Consider the following 24,633-nt stretch of genomic DNA (forward strand, 5'->3'; position numbering starts at 1 on the left):
AAAAAATCTATTATAAGACAGAGAACTTCTTGAAACCCATATATTCACCATCACTGATGATTTTACTGCACTTTGAGCACTTTTTTCCTTTCCTTTTTTTTTAAACAAAGTTATTACTTTACACATTTGAATTAAAACTAGGAAGCTACACCAGCCAGTGCAGATAAAGCAGTTCACAACAAAACCTGACTATTTACTAAGCTATACATTTTGGGGGGAAAAAATGGATAGCAAAAAACTCCTGGTCTATGAGTTGAGAGATTAAATGTAAACAACATTATTTAGGAAAGAAGGATTGAATTGCAATAGTGAGATGTTTGGCTCTATAAAAAAACTCCAACTTCAACATCAGAAAATGTGTTACCTGTGTGTTTGGTTTTGTTTTATGTGGGTTTTTTTTGTTTTGTTTTATTTTTGTGGGGAGGGTTGTTTGTTTTGGTTCAGTTTTTTAAAATCTGTTGGAATGGCATATATAATTGACATCTTGGTGGTGGTCAGTCACTAAGGGAAGAAAAGAAAATTAGATCACAACTGAAGCAACGAGTGCTTCTCTTAGTGCTGTTACTTCAGTCTGGGTTCTGTTGAATAAAAACCAACATACAGCATTTGTTCACAGCTAAAGGCTTACATTGTGATCAAATCAGCTCACCAAAAAAGTCACAGGATAACATGATGGTAGCAAGGATTTAGGTAGCCCAGTGGCTGGAGTCAGAAACATGAATCCTGAAGGCTCGTGCTCGTTACTTGTTTGAGACCTGCCCTTGGGATTTTAAAACATGAGTGTGAATCTGTGTCACTGAAATATCAAGCTCTGTTACTATACTGAGATCTTGAAATAATTATCATTTAACTGGAAATATTAAAATATTGCCCAAGGCATTTACTGCTGCATTGAGGAGCCGTGGCTTTGGTGTAACTAATCCTCTCTCCATTTATCTGCAGTGCACCGTGACACAAAAAATACAGTTCATCACTCTGACATTAACGTCCCTGCAAAGACAGCCTTAGAAAGTTGTGGGTGTGCAGATAGATGTTCAATCTTGATGTATCATGAAGAACTGGGGAAGAAATAAGCACAGCTGTATAATTGGCAGGGACAGAGATTGGGATCAGGTGCCTTCATCTCTGCTGAAAGGCAGAGATGTCACTCCTGCATCAGCATTTGGCAGATGGGGAAGGAAAGGACAGGAAACTGTTCTGGATAAAACAGAACCAGGTAAGGGGCCATCTTAGCCCTCAAAATAGCTTTTCCACATAAACAAATAATTTCGGTTTTCCCATAGTCTCAAACTTTCTAAGTATTACACTAATACAATTTTTCCCCTTCCCATCTCCCAGTACATTTGTATTACTATCTTAATTATTCACTGTGATGGGCAGTTTGTAGTTACTGTGGTGCCATTTGTCCTTTGCATGTTTCCCCTCTGAGGAAATCACCAGCCCCCAGACCCTACCTGCTCTATCCACAGCTGGAATCATTATTACTCAATCTGCTCCATGGAAAATCCTACTTTGGGAAGGGGTGATCAAACTTTTGCCAAACAAACAAGCACTTGTGTCTTCAAATACTGTGATCATAAAGAGTTAATCCTGAATCTTTAACTTAAATTGTGTGTCCAAAACATCCTAGCATGTTGTTATAGAAACCACTTTCAGGCTTGAGTCACGTTTATTACCATAGTAACCAGCACCACACACAGGCAGGAAAGAAAAAGGGCGGTTACACAAATATTCCACGGCTATCAAAAAAGCCAAATTTGGTTTTAGGTACATTTGTAGCAGCAAAATCAAGGAAAATAAATTAGCTTATTTTCTGAAGAAAAGGTATGGTATATCAGTGTAAGAGTAACAGTGGAATGGCATTAAAATTTTAAAATGTTGTTTAGGCAACATTATTTGTGATTGAAATTACAGAACTGGCTACTAAACCAATGTCTTCATTTCACTTGTCCCTAAACTTTTCTGTTCACACTGGCTTGCTGCTGGTCCCTGAGAATAAAGGCAGGTACTGCTGGCTGTCATTGTCCTTCACTGCCTTTTACCAGACTCCCTTACCCCATGAGCACTGCAGCAGCAGCAGCCCTTACAGCTGCCCCACTGCCTGCACTGAGCACCCCAGCAATGGCACCAGCTGTCCCAGATAAACAAACAATGAGGTAAATGCCTTCTTTAGTTCTCAGTGTAAATAATTTTTGGCTTTCACTTTATCTGGCATCATACCCTAGTGTTTGTGATGGGAACAGGAGGGGAATCGGGCCCAGGAGCTCAACAGGGCTCCTATACATTGAATTTGGAGGATTTTTGGTTCAATTGGACATCAAGGCACAGTGCTACTAGCAGTACAAGTAGACTGGTTTCTAACGAGAATGAAAGACATTATGCTCTGCTTCTTTACCTTTATGTTTAGCACTACAGCACTGCAGTTTAAGGTGGTAGTGTACAGTGATCATCCTGCTCTTACTGTGCACAGATATTTTTATTTGTCTAAGATGTAGAACAGTGGCTGATCAGGCCAGGAGGCAGTTGACATCCATTGCAGTAAATTATGTGGACACAAATGTAGAAACTGAACTGATTTCTGCTGTGCAATCCTTGTACACACTCTCTCTGAATGTAGCTCTCCCCTTTAAGAGATTCATTATATTTGTCCTCATTTTTATCTTCTACGTCTGCAGAAGAGAAGCAACATGAATATAATGAGGTATTCCTTGTCCCTCTAGAAGTGCTGTTTTATTTTCAGTTGAGGTTGCAAAGCAGAATTTATTCTTAATAGTACAGAGCAGGACTCGTCTACGCTGGGATGTAGGAAATAAATAGACAGGTGAGCAGCAACTGCAGTACATGGTAGTGGGAACCTGTGGGCCAGCTTCAAACTTGCCTTTCTTTCAGATCTTCAGAGGTAAAGAACATAGAAAAAATATTTTGCTCAAAATCTGAAGCAATTTTATTTAGGTAATAAGCTTGATTCTTATAGGAGAGATTGGTGATTTTGTGGATTAAATATCTTCATCCCAAGGATTCAATCAATACTTTTCTGCCTGATCTTCTCTTAAGGCTTCATTCAAACATCCTCAGCATGTAACTCATGATACAGAGCCACAGGTGTAACGATCTCTCCTGTGGGATGAAAGGTTTTGCCAGAAATAAAGAAAGAAAACCTTAGTGGTTTAGTTAGGCATGTGAATTTTATCTTACACTGTTATCCTGGATTGCCTTTGGTGAGGTTTCTTGGCATGCCTACATGTACTTGTTTGGATGGTGGATTTGTGGTGTCTTTGTGAGGTGTTGTTCCTGCCTTGGTCCCTAAAGCCACAAGCATCTACATGGAATCTTGTAAAACTAATGGAAATGCAATCTGCTGTTTGTAAACCTGGTATCAGAACACACTGAGGGGTGCAAGTGCTGCTGGGGAGGAGGAAAGATGAAAGCAGTGCTTGCAGTTGGGATGATACCAGATTTGCAGCTGTGCTAGGAAGAAAGGCTGAAGTGTACATACACCTGGGAAGTGGATGCCTGGCAATATAACAAGGGAAATGGTGCCAGAGCTAGAAAGGGCTGCAGGAAAACCAAAGCATGGTCTCCTTCTCTGTGTCGGGGAATTTTCAGAAACACAGAGGGAGTGACGCAGCATAAAACTCAGTTTGTGAGTTGGGGTGAAATCCAGTTGTTCCTGCTCCTGTATGAATTTCAAATAGTGGAAAATAGAGCGAAGGAGCAGTTTGTCTCTTGAAAAGGCCAAATCTCACCTTGAGAGACAGAAGGTCTCACAGCTTCTCTGGAGTCTGGAAAGAGTTTAAGGCATTTTTGTAAGACAGAGGCCTCCAGCTGCCACTGAACTCCTGGCTCCTCCTGAATTCAGCCTCGGGAAGGAGCTGAGGGCTTGGCTGAGCCAGGAATGCTGCCCCTCAAGCAGACCAGCTACTGCTGACCTGCAGGGCTGAGGTTTGGTTTAGGTGGGAACATGCAAGCAGCCGAGCTCCCTCTGTGCTCAACCACTAACACAGGAGAGAAAAGGCAGTCAGAAATGCTGCCAAATGCTTCTAAGAATCCCTCCAGTAGAGGGGCTAAAAATGGAGTACAAAATTGATTTCATGTCCAAATTCCTAGTCCACGTGTTGTTTGCATTTGAAAGGCATTATAAGGCACCCTCTTCAGTCTCTTTTAGTAGTGGTTCTGCCATTCATTACTTCTTTCCTTTTTTTAATATGAAAAGAGCACGAAGCTGTGATTCTGATAATACAGTGGCACATAAGGGTGCTGTGATTTTAAAATGTAGCCTCAAATATCTGTAATGCTGACCCAGGTATGATTTCTTTCTGTGAGTCATAACTGGATAAGCTTAAAGCCCTGATTGTTAGAAATGTATCATAGCAGACTGTAACACAGGGAAACTCTTAATGTCTCTGTGTGTAAAGCCAAGTTCTGATGTGTGCAGATGTTGAGATTGTTTGCAGTAGGTTCTCAGTAACACAAATGAGGACTACATGTTTCTGATTACATCAAACTGCAGCACATCAAAATCATGATGCTGCTTCTCCTGTCTCCTCAGACTTTAAAAGAGTAATCAGCCCTGTGACATCAGCATTATGTGGCTGGAAATGCAGTGCACTGTGTTTTAAATACCAGAGGACTCAAGAAAGCTTCAGTGTGGCTACAATGGGCAGTAAGTACAGAGAACTTTTCCAGCATGAACTTTGTAGAAGAGTTCACATTCCAGCCCTTTCTGTTATGTGCTAAATTATTTTCAATAGAAATCACCTACAATTAGCTCTGCATGAACTAATTACCAACTGGGATTTCAAGACTGCTTGGGGAAATCCGCAGCTCCTGTGTTTTGGGACAGGCTGGAGTGTCAGGGGGAACTGGCACAACCCAAATTTCCTCAGCTGTCCTGCTGAGCCCCTGTGCTGAGGGCAGCTTTCCCTCAGAGCCAAGACCGTAACACATCATTGTGATGTGATTGAGCTGCACAAGGTGCCCTCACTGACTTCACACAGGCAGAAATCAGTCCCAAGCCCAGCAGAAGGATATTATCATGTGAACTTCTGCAGCAGGCTGGCCTTTTGAACAATAGTTTCAGTGACCCATGAAAGTGAACACAGTCATGGCTCTGACACAGTCTGTGGCAGCTTTCCTGGCCTGCAGGCTGTGTTGTAACATCCTAAAAATGCTACTGACTTGTAACATAACAAGAATGAATTTGTTTCATGGTTTTACCACTTTTTATTTCCAGAGCAGGCTCAAAAGCACTGAGGAGGAGCGACTGACCCAAAAGAAAAGTAGGTATTGAAAATCCACTATGTAATTAAGGATACCTTTCTCTTAAACATTTTTAAGGTGCTTCACAAAACCAGAATATTCACCAGCATCAGGGTATTCCCAGGAGCCTTCCTTGGGGAATATGCTAAGAAATAAGCCTTCCATATTAGAAGCATATCACTAAAAGTCAAATTGTTAAAGCTTAATGTGATGGCATGCTTTAGAATAAAACCACCTGCCACTAGGGCATTATATATCTGCTATAAGGGTAGAGGTATCCAGCAAGCCTTTATCAAAATTTGATCAGTACCATTTTCTCCAGTAAAATGATGAAAATTTTTAAACCATGAATAAATGAATGGACATTTATTCACCACTAGCAATCAATATAGTAATTTCTTGAAGGCTTTTTAAATTTCTATTTCCCCATCAATAGTCTCCTTTGTTTACTCTGTCTATTTAATGTATAGAAGAGGTAGATCTAGCTCCTCATCTCTCATTCCATTCCTAGTTCTCCCTTCCCTGCCTTAGATTCTTTTTTTCGTTCATTCTCCTTTTCTTCCTCTGAGGCCTGATCCAAAGTAGACTTGTGTTTCCAGGGCAGGGATGGGAAATTACAGTAAGTTGGTGTGGCTGGTGAGTGAGCCCGCAGTAATTGTAGCCCCAGGACATGATGCCAGCAGTGGCACCAGCTCTGTGGGGTAGCACTGATGCCTCTGTGCTCTGCTGAAGTGCTCACACTCCTCAGGATGATCCAGAAGACAGTGATGCTGCTCTGGCCTGCTATTGCCCTGGATATGAGATTCAGCCATCCTGTTGCAGTGACAGGGGGTTTGTTTCACACAAACCTGCTCTAAAGACACAGGGAGAGCTCTGGTTGTTGGTGATGCTGTGGCTGGGGAGTGTAAAATAAGATCAGCAAGCAGAAGCAGGGAACTAAAGCCTCCACAGCTTGACATCCAGGTGCTTACTCTATCTCAGAAAACTTAATGAAAAAACAAAAGGAATACCCAATTTTGGGGGAGGGTCCTTCCTCACAATACCAGTCCAGATGCCAGCACATGTACATTATAGGGCAGTGTCCTGCCCCACTTTATATTAAATTATGCTAAATAAATGAGATCTGTGTGACAGTAAGGGTCTGGACAGGAAAAAAATTAAGCAAGATTTCATGGCAATAATGAATAAGTGATAAATATCTAGTGACTATCTTGCTGAGAGCATTTTTTTTCAGAGAGATCTATGATGGGGCTTGTTTTATGATCCCAAAGGGGATCACACTTCATGGTGTGCTGAGAGGCTGCAGAACAGATTGGGAAGTAGTGCTCAGTACTTAATACCTGGGGATTCTCAAAAGCCATTTCCTCTTAGGATCGCATTTCCTTTGATCATTGGGGTTATTAATTATAGATACCTTGAACAGAACAAGGCACTGTTACTGTACTCCTCAAACAGTGTCTCATTTAAAAGGAACAAAATATTGTACTTAATTAGGGGTTCAGCTGTGGTGTCTTCTCAAGGCACCTTGGTATTGATTTGACCATAGCCTACTGTAGCAAATATTATGCCATTAATAATAAAGGGAGCATGTAGACATAAAAGTGTAGGAAGGAAGTACCAAAATGTTTGTCATTCATCTTGCCAGAGCAGTTGCAGTATAACCACCCAATATAGCATTTAGAATAAATGCTATATTCTATGGTTCAGAAGTGTCTGCACTTAAGTGGAGACTTTTGTGCCATTTTCTTAGTTGTATAAAGACCATGCTTCATCAAGTGAGTTCAGGCAGAAGCATTTGAAGCTTAATTTTCTCTCTGAATAAATTGGAACCATATTGTTTCTGCCTTGACACTTTGGGTTAATTTTGTCTCTGTTCTATTTTTGTCTTACCTGTGCTTTGGTCATCATGATAATGATTATGATTAAATTAGCCATAAAATTAACCAGGTGAGCATCAATCTGCATATATGCTTGTTCACCTTACTCTTAGCATGTATTGATCCATCCTTGTAATCAAAAAATTGTATTAATTGACAAAGAGACGTTTATTTCCGTATGTTCTGGTCTCATAAGTAGCTTTCACTAACATTTTCTTCATGCTGCAATCTTAGAGATGTGTGGCAGAGATATATTCAGGATTTCCTGAATTGCACTCAGAAAGCAGAGGGTTTCTCTCCCCAGCCATGTGGGTCACATTCCTGTTGGGGTGGATATGCAGAGGCAGGGGCAGGTCTGTCAGCAGGTTACAAATCAGCACCTCCAGGCCCCTGCTCCTCCTGCCTCAGGGACCTGGAGAGGACTGGGCTAAGGTCTCATGGAGCCCTGGAGCCTGTGCCACCTCATTTGGATGCTGGATGCCAGGGTGGCCCTGCAGTTTGGGAGGTGCTGGAAAAGAGCCTCTCTCTGTGAGGAGATTCTCCTCCTGTGTGACCTGCAGGGAACACCACAGATGCCCTACAGAGCAGTGTTGAACTTCTGCTTTGCAAGGGATCAGCTTTAACTGCATTTTCCAGGTAAGATGTGGATTGTATGCATGCCAAGATAGTATTAAGTAAAATTTTTAGGTATTTTTTTATTACCCAAATGTTCTTGTAACTACTAAGAATTTGAACTAGTTTCAAAACTATATATGCATTTCTAAAACAATCAAATGAACAAACCACAAAATAAAACCCATCAACCCTCCCCACATGGCTCCTGATGATTAGAATTCCTGTTCAAATCCACAGTAATTTTGTCGAATTGTTGAATCACAAATCTTAACTTGTCGAGTACAGCACTTTAGTATGTCCATACCATACCCAGTTAAGGAGTTGCTCAGAAGTTTAATTCAAGCAGAGAAATAGATACTAAACTTACCTGCTTGTGCTGGGTTTTTTACCTGTTACCACAACATTTGGCATTTGTCAGACTGATTGTGATACTTTCTTTCTAGGCTCCTCTCTTCTAATTTGTGACCCAATAAAACAAAATTCGATTTTATTATTAGCAAAGGGAACTAAAGCTCCAGCTAACTCTTTCTTTTTTCTGTGGCCGCCTTTCTTTTCTGGTTGCCCCCAAGAGGGATCCCCATTTGAACAGCATACTTGGGAGAAAGTGTAGCTGGCGAGTTCCAAGGCAGCATTTCACAGTAATTCAGCATCCCTGCACCCCAGGAGATGGGCTGAGGTATCTCCCATAATGTACCTGAACTCATGGCAGTAAGAGGGATTGTTACCAAGGAACATCTGAATTTCAGGTACAGAATCCATAACTGCCAATCGCTTTTGAGATTACTTTTGCCAGCCTTGGCTGAAGACTTTGTTGAATCAGCTTTTTATTGAAAACTCACTAGGAATGTGGTTTAGAAAAAGCAAAATCTTGTTTTCACTAGCCTGTAAATCTTCACAGTTCCTCAACAATTTTCATAACACTTTTCCTTTTTCTTGTCCGCATTGTCATGGCTGTTTCCTGCAGTGATTGAGTTTTTTTAACTGTCAGAACAATGTCAAGACAATGTGAAGACAGTGTCAAGGCAAATACAGAAGGGTGACAGTGTGAGGGAGGTAAAGAGAGAAGAGCTGTCAGTACTCAGAGTGCTCTCTAGAGAAAATATTTCCACGATAAAACCATTGTCACCATGCGCTGAGCAAGAGAGAATAAAGTGGAGGTAATTAAGTTACTGCTCTAAGAACATGTCTGGATGACATGTTGGAGGTAAAGAAGAGTTTAGAAAAGCAGTTTGTGAGGATGTCTATTGTCCATTACTCTTGTCCCATGTCATCTCCTAGATGATGCTCCCTAATACCTATTTTCTCTTTCTAAGCTGTGTACCTCAGGGAGGAAAGATGCTGTTTGCCCACCAAGGGGAAGGTGAAGGGTTTTCTCACTTGATGTGATTACCAAACACTTTATTAGGTGTCATGAGATAAGACCTGCTTGTGGATAGTCAGCACTGAAAGGTGCTGAGTGTCCTGCTCCCAAAGCAGTTCAGAGTTAAGGCACAGTTCACCTCCACAGTGTATTTTTTTTTTTTTTTTTGAAATATCCTTGGAAAGGTGACACATTGTCACAAGGATGAGCAAAATACAGAAGTGCAGCTCATCTGGGGCTAAATTCTGGTACCAAAGCCCTGTACTACAGTACATCTCTACTGAAGGTCTGTGCAGAGTGAGGTTCTAACCTTTAGAATAGTTTTCAGGTTTTAAAATTAGGTGCTGGTCTTGTAGAAAATCTGTGAATTTTGTCTTTGTGCATGTGCTGTTCCTTCCTCCTCTGCCTTAGAGATGGGGAGAATGAAAGGGTTTTCTCCTATTTCTGTCCTTTTTCTGGACATCAGGATAACTGAATGTAAGAGGTTTTAGATGGACATTTGTCAAAATGTGCAGTTCTGGAAAAATGGGCACCCTGTTGTCAATGATTTCTAAATAAGATTATAAATCCCACTGGAGAGGTTTTGAAAAACCAAATCATAAACTGTTCCATAACCTCCACCAAATACTTCAGGGATTATATTTTCAGATAAAGGAATTAAGTGTTAACTATTGAAAATTGAAAGGGCTGGGTATTTTCCATATATTGTTTACATATTTATTATAATTTCTTTTAAGGAGGTAGTTTGAATAGTTAACAGATTTTCTTACTTGTTGCATCTGAAATGACTGAAGCATAAAAATGCTTGCTTTTCTACCATTATCCTATTGCTGGTTTATGCTTATTTGCAATTCATGACAGCATTAACTATAAAAGCATCAAGCCTGGGTGACCCATTTAGATGAACTGCAGATTTTATCCCCAGCTGCAGCAGCAGTGCTCAAAGGAAGCTGCTTAAACTGATTGTAGCCTAGGTTATGTATCACTGAAGACTGACTTTTCCCCCTTGCCCAGTTAATGTTTTTTTAACCTGAAAATAGTCTGCCATTTTGGATTGAGCATCAGCTGGAGAAGAGTTGATTCTTGCCTGGGGCTCAGGTGCCTCCTCCCATTAGTGTTCACACCTCAGCCATCACATGTCTCCAGTAATAGCTGGATGTCTCCAGTCCTCACACAGGAAGGGCAAGTGAGTGACCTCGTCCCTTCAAAAGAGGCAGCTAAGAGGGGTCAATGAAAGAAATGATATGTAAATTCTTACAGTCAGCAATGGAAATTGCACATACAAAAAGTGCCTCCATTTGTTATAAGAGTGAGTAAACAATAATACCATTTTTACAGAGGAAGTGCTTGCCATATAACAGATCTCTCAGGCACAAGAAGAATCTGGAAAACTGCATGTGTGTCCTCCTGCTAACACATAATACATTAATGTGTGTGTGTATAACATATGAAGGGAGAAACACAAGATCTAAATTTAGTGATTTGAACAGGGAGATCATTTGGATTGTGTTCACAGCTCTCTCACTGCAAGCAGGGTATTCACCTTGTCCTTCTCAGCTCAGCATTCTCACCTATACAACTGTCATGTGCCTCCTTACAGGCTCTGAGGCCCAATCTGTTTATGTGTTGTAAAACATGCAAAATAACTCACAAGGAAAAAGCTGAAATTATTTTCATGGGATAAATTTTGTCTACATATTTTCAAGGAAGAGAAAGAATCTAAAGGAAGTCTTTTCCTTCACACTTGTATGACTCTGCTGGGCATGACCACACATTTAAGGATAACTTTAAAGTCAGCAAATGTCTTTGAGAGAGTCTAAACTGATGACTAAACTCAAAGTACAAGTGTAAGTGCAGGGAGGACAAATGAGTTTCACAAGGTGAAATGCTGGACTGACCTTGAACATGAAAGCAGAACCCTTGGTATTAGCACAGGAAAATGTTAGATTCTAAAACTTCACTTGAGAAGCAGAACTAATTAGAGAAGATTAACAGAAATGAGGCATGTAATAGCTGGAATAGGGCATGACTGCAGTTTAAAAGGCTAAATCACTGGACCTCTCATTGAGGTTTAAGAACACTAGACCTTTTTTAAAGGCAAGTGACAAGTTTTACAGATGTCCCTGTGGTAGCTGCACATTCTTTATAGAATTCAAGCTCTGTTCTGCACATAAGAGTTTCCTCTGTGTTAAGAGTGTTTTCATCCTTGATACCTGGATACATTTCTGAGCACAGGGTCTTATTCAGTGCCACATTCACTTTCCTGCTACTTTGTAAGGAGTCCTGAAGAGAAAATAGGTGAGTCTGCATTACACTGGTAACACAGTGGAGATTTATTCTTTGGGGGGTTTTTTTGGGGTTTTTTTTGGTTTTTTGGGTTTTTTTGTGTTTTGTTTTTTTTTTTTTTTTTTTTTTTTAATGAATCTAGTAACTGGTTTTTTGTTTGTGTTTTTTTTTTTTTTCCCCCAAAAGGAGTCTGAAATATACATTGCACTCTCTTCCCTCATCCTTTCCACTTGGCAATTTTTCTTGTCACTAACCAGCTTCCAACAAACTCTAAGGACCTTTTATTACTGAATGGTAAAAAATGTGTCAGAGTTTGTGAGACAGCACTTCTGATACACTCCCTGAAGTGACTGCTTTGCCAGCACTGTAGTAATGGGCTCAGCTAAAACCCAAGTGGTTCACATGGAACAGAAAGCACTGGAAGGGACTATTGGTGATCATCTAGTCCAAGCCATTGCATCAACTAGAGCAGAAAGCTCAGCACCCATTGCCTATGACTACTTCTCGGAACTTTCTGTAATGATTTAGTGCAAATTTCTTATTTTTGGAAAACCAGGTTTACTGTAAGCATGTGTAACTACATGCCTGTGGTTAATGAAAGTGTTGGTGCTCATCAGGGATTGCAGAAAAGAAGCAGTCACCCATGAAGACCCAGAATTTTTCAGGCTGATTCAGAGCACTTGCATAAAAGATGTGCAGGTTTAAAAGACGGGAAAATCCATCTCTCAGCTCTCTGGGTGTTTGCAGTTTTGCTAATAAAAGTAAGGAAAGGGTTCCCCTGTCTGTAGAAATGTTGATACAATCTATCTGAAGCTGAAGCACAATTAAATAGCTTTGGCAGGTGTGTGAGTGCCCTCTAGAACATTTTCTTATGTTAAGCCGAAGAAGAAATTGTGCTATTCAAGATGCACACACATTTGTGATGCTGCTTATCTCTTGCACAAAAATCTCAGTAAGTGTAGTAACAGTCTCCACTTGTTTCTAATAATATTGAAGAATGCAGTTTCCTCAAAGCTTAGTTTAAGAGCTGGAATATAACAAGCAGAGTAATTGATTGCCAGTCAATCAAAGTATCTCAAAATCTCAAATATCTCAAAAGACATCATTCTCCATCACCTTGAAAAGAAACCACTCTTGATCACAACCCCTGACTTCCTGGTTTCATAAGCAAAGCCAAATGCTGGTCCTCGCTGGACATAACACAAAATGAATGGACTTGGGAAGTTAAACGAGAAAAAAACCTGAAATCAACACTGCTCAAGGCTCCTTGTGGAATAGCAGAATTACAGGCAACAGATGCCTGTGTGACTGCAGCAAAACCATTGCCAGCTCAGAGGTGCTGGCTGGGGATACAGGAGGGCCACTGTAGGGTATTTTCCTTGGTCGCTGGGCAGAGAGAACACTGACAGAGATCTGGGAACACAGCCTGCTTTAATCTGTGGGCAATTCCCCAAACAAAATGGAGAATGGAGTGTTTATGGCTTTAAGGCTGTAGTAGAAGCACTGTAAAAACAGATCTGATTTTGTTCTGCTGTGTGCAGAACATTTCTCCTTTTTTTATTCCTTTCTATCATTTGTCAGATCATTAGGTCAGTCTGTTTGCTGGAAATATTTTTATATCCAGATCCTTCAAAGGTGTTCAGTGCCAATCTTTCCTTCTGCTGTTTAATTCCATTAAAGTTTTGCTGCAAACACCTCTCAGTCTTGTCACTTTGCTACTGTGGAAAATGGTGGCAATCCCAAGTTGCCCACTTCTTTTTTAGGAAACACAATATTCTTTGGAAATAGCCTTTTGTATGTGAAAATGGCAATTGATTTTAGTAACTTTAATCTTCTTTCACTTTTCCATGCGCTCTAAAATGGGAAGATGTTAGACTAAATTGAATCAGACATTTAAAACATACTCATGAGAAAACAGAACGGATAGTTCTTGTTATATCAAACTGAGGGCATTTTTACAAGGATTGAGGCTTGCAAAATGTTCAGTACCATTAGTATTACAATCGGAATTACAAATGTCAGATGTATTTAATAAGAGAGAAGGATGGGTTTAGTTAGAAAAACTGAATTGTTGAGTCCTACAAAATGATGGCCAGATATTTGCTTTTTGCAGCTGCATTGCAGAAGCACCTACTTGCATTCTGCTACAAATATATATACAGACAGGGATCAAAAAGGGTTGGATTATTATTACACAAACACATTTTTCATATTTTCCTACATTTTATGGTAGGAATCAGTGGAGGCTGGCTTTCAGAATTCTTTTAAGGTTGAACAGAGAAAAAAAGAGCTTACAAGGGTCTTGCATATTTTTCATCCCATTTAATAGCTCTGATGCAATCTTTGATACATCAGTGTCATTCCCTGGCTTCTCCTCACTGGCATTACACATTTCTTTTGTTATGCGGCCTCTGCTTATTTCACAAGATTGCTGCCTCCTCTCTCTGTATCTTATTTATGGAATTATCAAAGGAAATTAAGAGGCTGTTGGAGAAGAGCAGGCACAGTTAGGAATTCTTTACACCATGTCAGACCAATGTCATGTTTTTGCCTTTCTTACAGCCAGCACAGCTGTACCCTTCCTGCAACAGGAAGGAGCTGCTGCCCAAGGAGCAGCCAGGTGATGTGTATTAGTTCAGACACTCTCTCAGGGCTCTCTTGCCAGCTGTTGGGAGGGTGGTGAGTTACACTGCAGGCTGTTCACTGCAGATAACAGAGCCTGATCTCCCAGCTGTGTGGACACTCTCTGTGTTCAGACTCAGGGATAGTTTGCCATACCAGGTGTGGTACCACAGCTGCTTTGGAAGCACCTACAAATTGCCACAAAGCTTGGCTAAACACCTCTGAAGCTACTGCTGTATACAGATGTCTTTTCAAGGCTACATTATTACAGTGAGAGTTTTGGGTTCCCTGCTATGAGTAATCTGTCAGTGCAGGTTACCTAAATTGTAGTTGCTTGGATCCTTGCAGACTGATGACTGTCTATCATTCTGCGTGCTTGCTTTGGCTTCCTGTCAAATTATGTTGTTTTCAAACTCCTCTAGCTCACATTCAAAGAAGCAAAGGAATGTGTCACAGTCAAATTCAGAGCTAGGGCCCTTCTTGTGGAAGAAAGAGCTAATGAAGTGTTCTGTATCATCCTGTTGGAAAGCCCAACAAGGGAGACTGGAACTGTCAAGGGAAGAGTGGCCAGTGTACGCCGCCTCTCATGCTGCCTATAGCCTCCCTGGCAGTCTGGATGTGAATTGGAGCATCTCTGGCCTTTATTTTAGGGGACAGTCAGCCTTTGGTAGCACCACAGTACAGGAACATAGTTGTACCTCTCAGAAACCTCAGCAAAGGAGCTGTCAGGCCATTGTGTCCATGGCTGAGTTCTAAGGGAGGGGTACAAAGTTTTGTTTGTTTACTCACAGCATTGATCTCAATCACTGTGATTGAGTACACTTTGAAAGAATGTGTCCTGTCTGCAAAGCCCCTGATTAATACAGATAAAAATGCTTTGTCTGTCTCATTATTCAAGGAAAAATTCAAGGGACTAGGCTGCCAGTATGCTCAGCCTTGGGCAGGCAAGCTAGAGCAGTAAAAAGAAGCAAGGAGTTTCTCCCCTTGCCTGTCAGCATCCTCCCAGGCCACAATTATTCAGGCACAGCATTTCCCAGCACAGAAGGATGCACCAGGCAAGTGCCCTGATCCTTAGCTGCTGGAGAGGGGACACTGTAACGGGTTAGCAGCCCATGCCCCTTTTCTACCCACAGAAATATTTAGCCCTTGAAATATTCTGATTTCTGTCCCTGCTGATAAGATTCCAGGCAGGCAGAAGCTGCCCTAACCCTGAAGTTGCAGCAGCCTTGCTTTGTTGATGCCTGGAGAGGGACATTTTGCTGGGCCTGGAGGAGCCCTGCAGAGCTGCAGTGGCAGCTGCGTGGTGCCCGCCCAGAGGCCCTGTCAGCTGCAGTCTTTGTCAAAAGATGAAAGCAGCTTCCTGTTGACCCATTTTATGGGTGAGTAAGATATGATCAATATGAGGTAAAGATAAGAATCTCATTGGAAAAGGGTTTATCTGGGCTGTTGGGTTTTTTTGCTGTTTGCTGTGTGAGAGGGCTTTCATACGACATATCACTGGTAATGGCTGGGGAAACAGAGAAGTATAGTGAGAACTGAACAGTGTGTCAGGCCCTAAAACCAACAAAGTAATCTGTGGAATCAATCTGGGAAATAATATGTATCACTCATCTCCTTGCTCCAGATGAGTAGATTAGTTCTAAAGGCTTCCCTTAGAAAATGTAAATATCAGGACCTTTTTTCCATTTTTGGGCTACCACAAAGAACAAGGGAACACTCAAGTTTACCTAGAGACTGAGACATTGTCTAAAAGATTTTCTTAATGTTGGAATATGAATTATAAAAACAAACCCAAAAGTAGAAGTATCACTGGGAGGTCTTTGGCTGCAAACCCCTGTAGGCAGAATCAAAGGCACTTAGGTTGCTATTTCTCTAACTTACTAGAGAAAGTTCAGTGACATGGACTAAGACACATTTATTTATTCATTGCTTTGTAGCTGGTTGGATACATATAAATAAATAAATAAATAAATAAATAAATATATATATATATATATTTTATATATATAAACCTTGATATTCCGTAAAGTAATTTTGCTGCCATCAAAATAAAATGTTAAACTTCTCTTAGATGAAGCAGAACTCCTACTCCAGTGTTAATTTGTTTCACTATATCCAGAATAGCCAGTTAGAACAGTGTCCTACTGCTATTTGGTTTTGTGCAGTAAGTTCCAGTCTTGTGTTGCTTTTTTATATGAAGTGAAAAGCTGGCAGGTTCAGCATGCAATCCATGTTTTCTATTCCTTTTCAGGTTTCTGACCATGAAAGTTTTTATATTGATAATCCATTCATTAGTTATATTTTCTTGCATCACACTATCAACATATCAAGTAAAAATACAAGTGATTTCACTCCAAAAACCAGAAATCAAACTACATGATCTCTAGCATGGGGGTACTTTCTGTTCTCATTTTAATCAATGCCTTCAGTAGCCAAAGTACTTATTTTAAGTCTAGGGTACCAAAAAATAAGAGGTCTTGCTGTCTCAAAGAATGGGAGTAAACTATTTCCTCACTGAAATTTAGGCAACAATTCTGGTTTTGCTACAACACGGGGGGCTGAGTTCAGGGCTGCCTTTGTTTTGCACAGCACATAATCCCCAGTTGTGCAGAAGGGAAGGGAGCCATCTGCTCACCCTGCCCCAGAGCTGTTCCTGAGCTGCCCCGGAGCCTCAGTGCCACCACAGCCCTTGGGACAAGTCCCCACCTGTGCCTCTCTGGGGCTCTGTCCCCTGAGACCTTCACAGATCCCCCAGGGTGGTGCTGACTGCCCCTGGTCTGTGTAACACCAGCTGTGAGACAGCAGTCTAGACAATCTCTGGCAGATATTTATCTAACCCATTCATTAAAAAGTTCTGATATAGTGTCTTAATTATCCTTCAGTTGGGAAAGTTCACACAAATCTTCCCTGATGTACATGGAATCTATTATTTTCCAGAGCCTGCCCTTCTAGAGGAGACAGGGAGCAACTGATCTCATCACCGTCCTTGATTGCCATTCTCTTGTGGAGGTAAGACTGTAATCATGTCTTCCCTCAGGCTTCTCTTCCTGTGACCCTTTCTCAGAGGACACATCTTTATAAATGTCTCCCTATTTTTGCTGTCCCTTTCCAGCATTTTCCTAATTGCCTCTCTTTTGCTCACAGCAGCACTCAAAACTGGAAACAGCCAGTACTGAACAGTGGTTTGATTGCTCTCCTGTGCCTTACAAGTCATTTTACTGTCAACACAAAACAGCAAAATATTTGCCTTTCCCTGTAACTTTTCAGTGAGGAAGTGCCCAATCTGGCCATCAAAATTTGAGCACTCTCTAAACAGCACTGGGTTGTTTTGGTTTTTTTTTTTCCTGAGCTTTCTCTAACAGAGAGGAAAAGGTGTCGAGATTTGCACAAGGAAAAGACTCCCTAGTGCTTACAGTTTGTCAAAAAACTGTGGGGTGAGAGAGAGATAGACAAACTTTGTGTGGGCACACCTTTGAAAAGTTTATGTATATATTACAACATTAGGTTTGTATCCTCTGATTGTATTAAATTAACTTTCCAGCCTCAGTTTCTCCAGTCCATTTTCATGGATACAGGATAAAATACACCAGTCTTTCAAGATCTGTGTGAGATCTCTGCTGCTGGTTAAGCATGAATGATAAAACACCTTTTTGCACAACCTCTTTTCTGGCCCCTCAGACTCTTTCCCAATAGGTCATTAGTCACTAACAACCTGCTTACAGAATTGATCTGTGTCCGTGCTGTAGAATTCCCTTTTGGTCCTGTGACTGTGAATAAATCATTCAATGGCTTGTCCTGTATTGCCAAAATCACTGTCATTTGAGGGGTAAATTTTTGAAGAAGCTGATATCTTGCACTGCAATTTCTGAGTGATGAAATGGGATGTGAAAGAATGTTTAATCTCCAGAGTTTCTCAGTGGTGACAGTTCCCAAGTTAGAGAGCACACAGCAGAGAGGGGTCTGTAACCTGTTATCCTCTGCTCTTGGAATTGTAGATGGAGCACCCTAAGGATGCCTTGGAAGAATTTGAACTGAGTGGCTCAAGTACAATTGGGGCTTGGATGTTCTTAATGTCACTTTTACACATTTATCTTGCAGAAGTTACTGCCTTTTTCTTAAGTTACAGGGCTACTAGTTTTCATTCTTAAGATTTAGTTTCATTCCAGAGATGGAGTGTTATTAATAATAAAATATATACATGAAAAGGGAAAAAAAAACCCAACCCAGCACAACTGTGTCTAGAAGCGTCTGCTTTTAACTTACTGGAGATGATGGCAGACATGTGAAGGATGTTTCATTTTTGCTGTGCTCCAGATGCCATGTGTGACATCCAGGAGGAAGGCAGGGCTGCAGGGCTGCTGGTGCTCAGAGTGCTGAGTGCAGCTCTGACAGGCTCAGCTCCAGCGAGGGCTAATGAGGAGCTGCCGAATGGGCTGTGAACTCATCAAACCACACTAACAAGACATTGCTGGAAAGCTCCTTACATCAGCCGAGTGTGCATGAGGGATGAGCAGTCTGAGCAAAACCACAAATCTCTTTATAAGCAGAGCTTTATGCCTAACACAGTAATTAAGCAGTAATTAGAAGTTTTGTGAGTAATGGGAATAGTTGTGTGAAATTAAGAGTTCTTGTCCGCAGGGAAAAATTGCACATCTCAGAGGGGTAGAAAAAGGCTGCAAGTAAAGCTCAGATATTTTGCTCACTTTAACAGCAATCCCAAATGAATTTCCATTCTTAATTTATGAACATTTGAACAATTAATGAAGCATTGATTTTGAAGTAAATAATATATTTTTTCGGCTCTGCTGAAAGGTCACTAAAATGGAGAAAAATAGAATCACAGAATGGTTTGGGTTAGAAAGGACCTTAAAGATCATCTAGTTTGAGCACCCCTACTGTGAGCAGGGACAACTGCCACTAGACCAGGTCTTGAACCCTTTCAGAGATGGGGCATCCACAGCTTATATGGGCAATAGTTTTGACCTTAAAATATTATTTCTCTGTATTTTTCCCAAAAGAAAGACAATTCTGCAGTAGTGCTAGGTAATCCATTGTAAAACTTGTTTAAAAAAATCAGTACTTGAATGTTGAATGAAAAGATTTTGAACTTGACTTCAGACAGAATCACTTCCAAATCTGATGTGTAAATATACCTGTATTTATCAGAATTTCTTTTCCTCTATTTCATAAGCAACTCCCTGCCCACAGTTTCATGCTTGTAATTCCTATTAGACTAGCAAGGAGTCATCAGTGTTATTCTGGACTTGGGACATGCTTCCTGATTCTTGGTCCCTCCTCACACAGAGCTGGGCATCTGGATGCCCCCAGATTAATTTTCTGTGAGTAGTTCATTTGGTATGATTTGTAGAAACAAATGTTCACAAAATGCCAGACAAATCCAACTTGTATTGAATGCTTGCATATGGAGTTCATGGCTTCTAAATACTATTTATTTAGAGGGTATGGTCCTGAGCCTGATTCTGGTTCCCAATGAAGCTGCTCCATCCTGGGATATCAGTTTGTGACAACAGCCACAGTTCTACCCGAGAAAGTTCTCCAAGACTGAAAAGCCCCTTGCTTGGGATTGGCCATATGGCCATACCCAGAGAACACCCGTGCCACATCTGAGATGTCATGCCAGTTAATGGGCTAAAGACTTTTCCATTTCATAAAATGACACACAATTACTTTCCTTGCCTTTGGCATCCTACATTGAGCAAAGCTCACCAAAGGTGAAAGTCAAAACTTGTATTTATCTTCTTTCTTTAAACTGAGTCCTGAGGGCTTTTTTCTTGTTTTCATTCTAGCAATGGTTTCTTTCGGCATTATGTTCTTTATGTGACCTTCTTAATTTATAAGAACTTAACTTTTAATTCCTGTTCCCAAAGGTTTTATATTTTGTTCTGATTTACTTGCCTCATGGAAAAACGAAATTTTCTTAACTAACACTACTTAGAGAGTTTCTGGTTGTTCCTCCTACAGGATGTAGACTTTGAAAATTGCTTTGTGAAAGTTAAAGGTCCAGTCTCCCTCTTATTTTTTTTTAGGGTATGTCCTCTTGTGAGTTAATTTAGAAAAAGCACTTTGGTTTCCCTGATTCACATCAGTACATCCCCAAAAAGAAAATTACTAGCATAAAATTATGTTTCTATGATATTCTGTATTTTTCTTATATTTTCAAGTGTGGGCTTGTTGTTTTTTGTTTTGTTTTGGTTTTTTTTTTTTTTTGAGTGCTTGTTGATTCAACTGCATCTGTTTGCTTTTTAGTCTTTAATTTATGTTGGGCTGTAAACTGTCCAAGTAACAATTTGAGTGATGCAGCAACAGAAGGTGACCCAGATTACAAAACACAGAACGCTAATGCCAAGTCTTCTTGTTTAATGGCAGCTGCTCAAAGCTTTGTGTTATTGCTATTCACATGCATCAGACACAAATCAAACAGCCTCCTCAGGCACACATCCTGCAGATCTTCATTTTAAACGTGTTCAAGAGCTGCTGCTTTTCACACACACACAGCAGCCTCACCAGCTGAGGCCATTTAGCCTCCTTGGCTTGTATTTACTCTCAGCCATCTGACACAATTATCAAGGAAACCCATTGTGATTTCCTCTATCTTGCACACTTCTGTTTAGGTGGAAGTTTGCCGAGAACATTTTTTCTCTATAAAAGTAGTTAGACTTTCATGCTCCCTAATAATGGACATATTTTACAACACCAAATACCTCACAATTGTTTAATAACTGCTTTCTCTAGAGGCTGTAGTTTAAAAAGTGTATATAATAAAGCAATACTACTGGAAAACGTAACATGAACATTTTAAACAGAGGATAAATTAGTCTAAATTTAAATCAGAAATATTTAGATTTACTAAATGAGTGGTATCAAAAAAACAGACTTTAAAGTATAGGTACAATTTTAACAAAGTAATTTATTACTGTACCTTGAATATGTGAAGCAACAAAATGCTTTTGTTCCTTTTTTAAAAAAATAAAAAAGTAGAAGTCGAGTTCATACGACTTAGTTTCATGGACCAAATTTTTTTGGCATCTCCATCAAATTTTTAAAGCCTTCTGACAACACAAGCTTTTTGCTAGAAGTGCATTCTAACCACCTCCCCAGAGGACATGTCAGAACAATAAGAAAAAGTGCAAATCTTACTTTTTAAATGGATGAGCAGCACAAAACTGAGGTAGAAGATGAGTAGAGAGTTAATTCTTGAATGAGCCATATTCATCTTGATAGGACATCCTCTGCCGAGTTGCCTGTTGTCCAAAGGGCTGGTGCTGATCCTCACTGCTTTCTCCTCATGTCTGAAGCTAAGGGCACACCCGGGGCACCCGGCCCCCTACGAGCCATGTCTGCCCGTGCCCCTCCTCAGCCTGCTCCCCGCAAAGCTGCAGCCTTCGGTTCGACAGGCACTTGTGCTTGTCACGGTTTCACTTCGGCAGGTCCGAGTGATTCTTCAAACCCGGCGCAGATTTGTGTGGGAGCTGGACTGGAGTCTCTCCCCAGCCCTGCTGGGGGATGAATGGTGCGCTCTGCCTGCTCTGCTCTGCCCTGCCTGCTCTGCTCTGCTCTGCCTGCCCCGCAGCGCAGCCACGGCACAGCCGCCCGGAGTGCCCAAACCTCAGCGCTCCTATCTCCACCAAACCCCGCCACACAGCTCTCCTAATCCACGCTGCAAACACTTGACATTTCCTTGCACAGCCGGCTCACAAACACTTTCTGCTTTCTGAATTGTTTCTGTTATGTTACACCATTAGCACATGAAGTGAAAAGATGGAGCATCCACATTCTCAATCTTTTTAGTTAGTGAGATGTTAGCCCGCTCTCTTCCTCAGTATTATTTTTTTGTTTTGTTGGTATTGTTTACACGAGTGACTAAAAAGCATGCTCATACCAGCTGGCACAGGACCCCTGAGCTTCCTCAGGTTGTGTTACAACCTTGAACTGCTCATGGAGGAGGAACCAGTCACTGCTCACACCAGGAGGTGTCACAGCAGGATGGATAAGAGGAGGGGATGGCAGCAGGGCATGGACTCCTTTGGTTTAGCCAGGGCTGGTATTAAACAGCTGATAAGAAGTGCCATCACGGGAACCTTACCCAGCTGTCCCTTTGCTCCACACCCCTGCCTGCACAAGCAGACTCAGTTTGTGCCCAGCGCTCTGTGCAGTGCCTCGTCCCTGGATCCCATCTTTGCTCACAGATGAAAGCCTGGTCCTGCTCTAGCAGAAGGGAAGGTGAGGGCACACAGCAGCAGCCCCAGGAGCTGTCCTCATACCATGATCAATACAAACTCTGGCCCTCTGGCACCTCACACACCCAGTCTGTGTGTCCACAGTAATGAGTGCCACAGCACCATTCTGGCTCTGAGGCCAAGACAGAGGCGAGCTGCCTGTTTGGCAGTGAATCTCCTCCTCCCTCCACATTCATCTCTACCAGTCCTCCTGGTCCTTGGCTCTTGGCACTTACCCTCTTTGCCTCAGTGAAAATCCAGGCATTCCCAAGCTCCTCCCAGCCTGAAAAATCTGCTTGTTCATTGCTACGTTATGTTACTGTCAAACAGGTAACGCTCAATATATTTGGTATTCTGTCTGTCCTCCCCACTTCTGTAGGATGTTAATCCCCAGTTCAGGAAGCCTTTGATACTGAGTTTTATTTTACATGTACAGTTAACTGAACAAAGTACAAGCTGAATGTCAAGTATATGCTGAAGGCCTGAGATGAGTAGGGAGCAGACTGTTGATGCCAACATTAATTCACTAAAGCTGTTTATAATAGGTAGGTACTTTCACATCACTCATTAAGCTTAGTGAACTGATTAATTTAAAAATTTCTCCTGCAGCAAAGCTCCTCCTTCTTTCCCATCTCATTTATGTGTCGCTGCACTCACCCACTGCTGACCCTGTGGCACACTTTTCCAGACCCTCTCTCCCTTCTCCTGGCACCAGCAGTCCAAGCAGCTCTATCATCTGCTTCCCAGGAAGCCTCCACCCTCCCCTGAGCCCCCCTACCCTGCTCACCAGCTCTGATGGATTTCCCAGGCTGGATTTCCTGGCCAAATGTCATGGGCTATGAGCATTATGATGAATAGGGGTCCTAGTTGAAAGTACTTAGATAACTATCAAACAAATATAATTAAATGGCTAATTGTAGTTTCCCACTCTTTCACTTTTTGTAATCCCCTTTCTTTTGTATTTACATTTGCAGTTGTTTGGATGTTTTCTTCTCCTTGCCATCTGTCTACTTTGTTTCTGTTTGAAATTATGCAGTAAGATATATAATCATTACAACATGAGCATGAAAATACCACTGTCATCAGGGAATTCTTTTGTCAGGCTAAATTATGCAGTTTAGCTCAGTGCTGATTGCCTGCTTTAAGTGCACTATTATTTAAATTTGTTAGCATATAGCTTACTTAGAACAACAATATTTTCTGGATTCATATACTAGTCAATTTGAAAAAATTGCTGTGAGTATTCAGAAAGATAGACCCCAAATTTAAGCAAATACAAAGTTTTCAATTCTGAGGAATATATGATAAGTATTTCAAGAAAACATATATTTCTGGATATATTTCTGAAAAATACACAAGTACCTGTAAAAATCTGTACTCTAAGGAAACTTAGGAGTTCTCAGATATGAGGATATGCCACCCATCTGAGAACTAAAATGTACCGTGCTAACACATATGTTGACATTGGAATTAAATATTGTGTAAATCTGTGGTAATTACAAAGCATACAGCAAGTATATGAACACCTCCTAGGTCTTTGGAAAGTTATTAAAATGTAATCACTTTTAGAATAACCAAAAGATCTGCTTTTTTCAAATTGTTTGAAACTTAGCTTTGTATTTCCCAATGCCTTTTTGCAAATGTTTCTTCTTTTTTTTGTGAGCTATTCATATCCCAGAATTTAATGAGGACTAGACTAAATTAACTTATCACTGCCCTAATTCCTTGAAGTTGCCTACAGCAGGAGGCTTGAATTTCTGCATGCATATCACTTGTACACAGTGAAACATAACATCTAAATGTAATTTCCATGCTTTCTCAGTACAGCTTAGCTTTGATGAGATTCTGCAGTCACAAAAGTCAAAGGCTATGCCATTTTCTCATGGAAAAGGGGTTTGTGTTGTCATTTGCTTTCACTTAACTGCTGTCTTTTCTGTTCTGATTGCTTCCATGCAAAAATTAGAGTGGTGTGGTATCAGACTACACCAGTCAGTGCCAACTCTTCTAAGACATTTTATGCACCTCTGTCCAACTAATTTCATTATCTAACATCTTTTGCTTGCAGTGTTTTCAGTTTTCAGATGACAGAAGTACTAATTAATTGTGTATCTTTTCTTCGCACTGCTAGGCATGTTTTCTGATTGTTCAATGTTGCTCCAATTTAAAATGCAATTTGTATTGATGCCATCCTGTGCCTTCTTGGTCAAATATATTTATGGGTGATTTTCCTAAGTAATTGGCACTTCTTTTCCAATGTTTTGGTAGTTTTAAAGTAAATTACAAAATGAACAGAAATTAGAATAGTTAAATAATTCATCTAAAGTGTAAAATTATCTTGCAAGTGGAAGATGTGAGTTTACAAAATGTCTGATGCCGA

The 24,633-nt window shown here is 40.8% G+C and overlaps 1 protein-coding gene and 1 long non-coding RNA gene across 3 annotated transcripts in view; one reads left to right on the top strand and one right to left on the bottom strand.

The window, feature by feature from the left end:
- The window catches only part of CRB1 (crumbs cell polarity complex component 1), a 93,053-nt gene extending 71,460 nt beyond the window's left edge, over positions 1 to 21,593 (bottom strand). For both annotated transcript variants that reach the window (XM_030279379.4, XM_072932637.1), the window contains exon 1: positions 21,178 to 21,593. In XM_030279379.4, coding sequence (XP_030135239.4) covers positions 21,178 to 21,253 — 76 coding nt within the window. In that variant the 5' untranslated portion in view covers positions 21,254 to 21,593. The remainder of the gene's footprint in view (positions 1 to 21,177) is intronic.
- On the top strand, positions 1,109 to 18,332 carry LOC140684602 (uncharacterized). The gene is made up of 3 exons (XR_012057079.1): positions 1,109 to 4,663; positions 5,234 to 5,279; positions 16,957 to 18,332. It is a non-coding gene; the product is annotated as an uncharacterized lncRNA (long non-coding RNA).
- Positions 21,594 to 24,633: the final 3,040 nt, after the last annotated feature.

The sequence above is a fragment of the Taeniopygia guttata genome, chromosome 8, assembly GCF_048771995.1.
Source record: "Taeniopygia guttata chromosome 8, bTaeGut7.mat, whole genome shotgun sequence".
Classification (NCBI taxonomy): Eukaryota; Metazoa; Chordata; class Aves; order Passeriformes; family Estrildidae; genus Taeniopygia; species Taeniopygia guttata.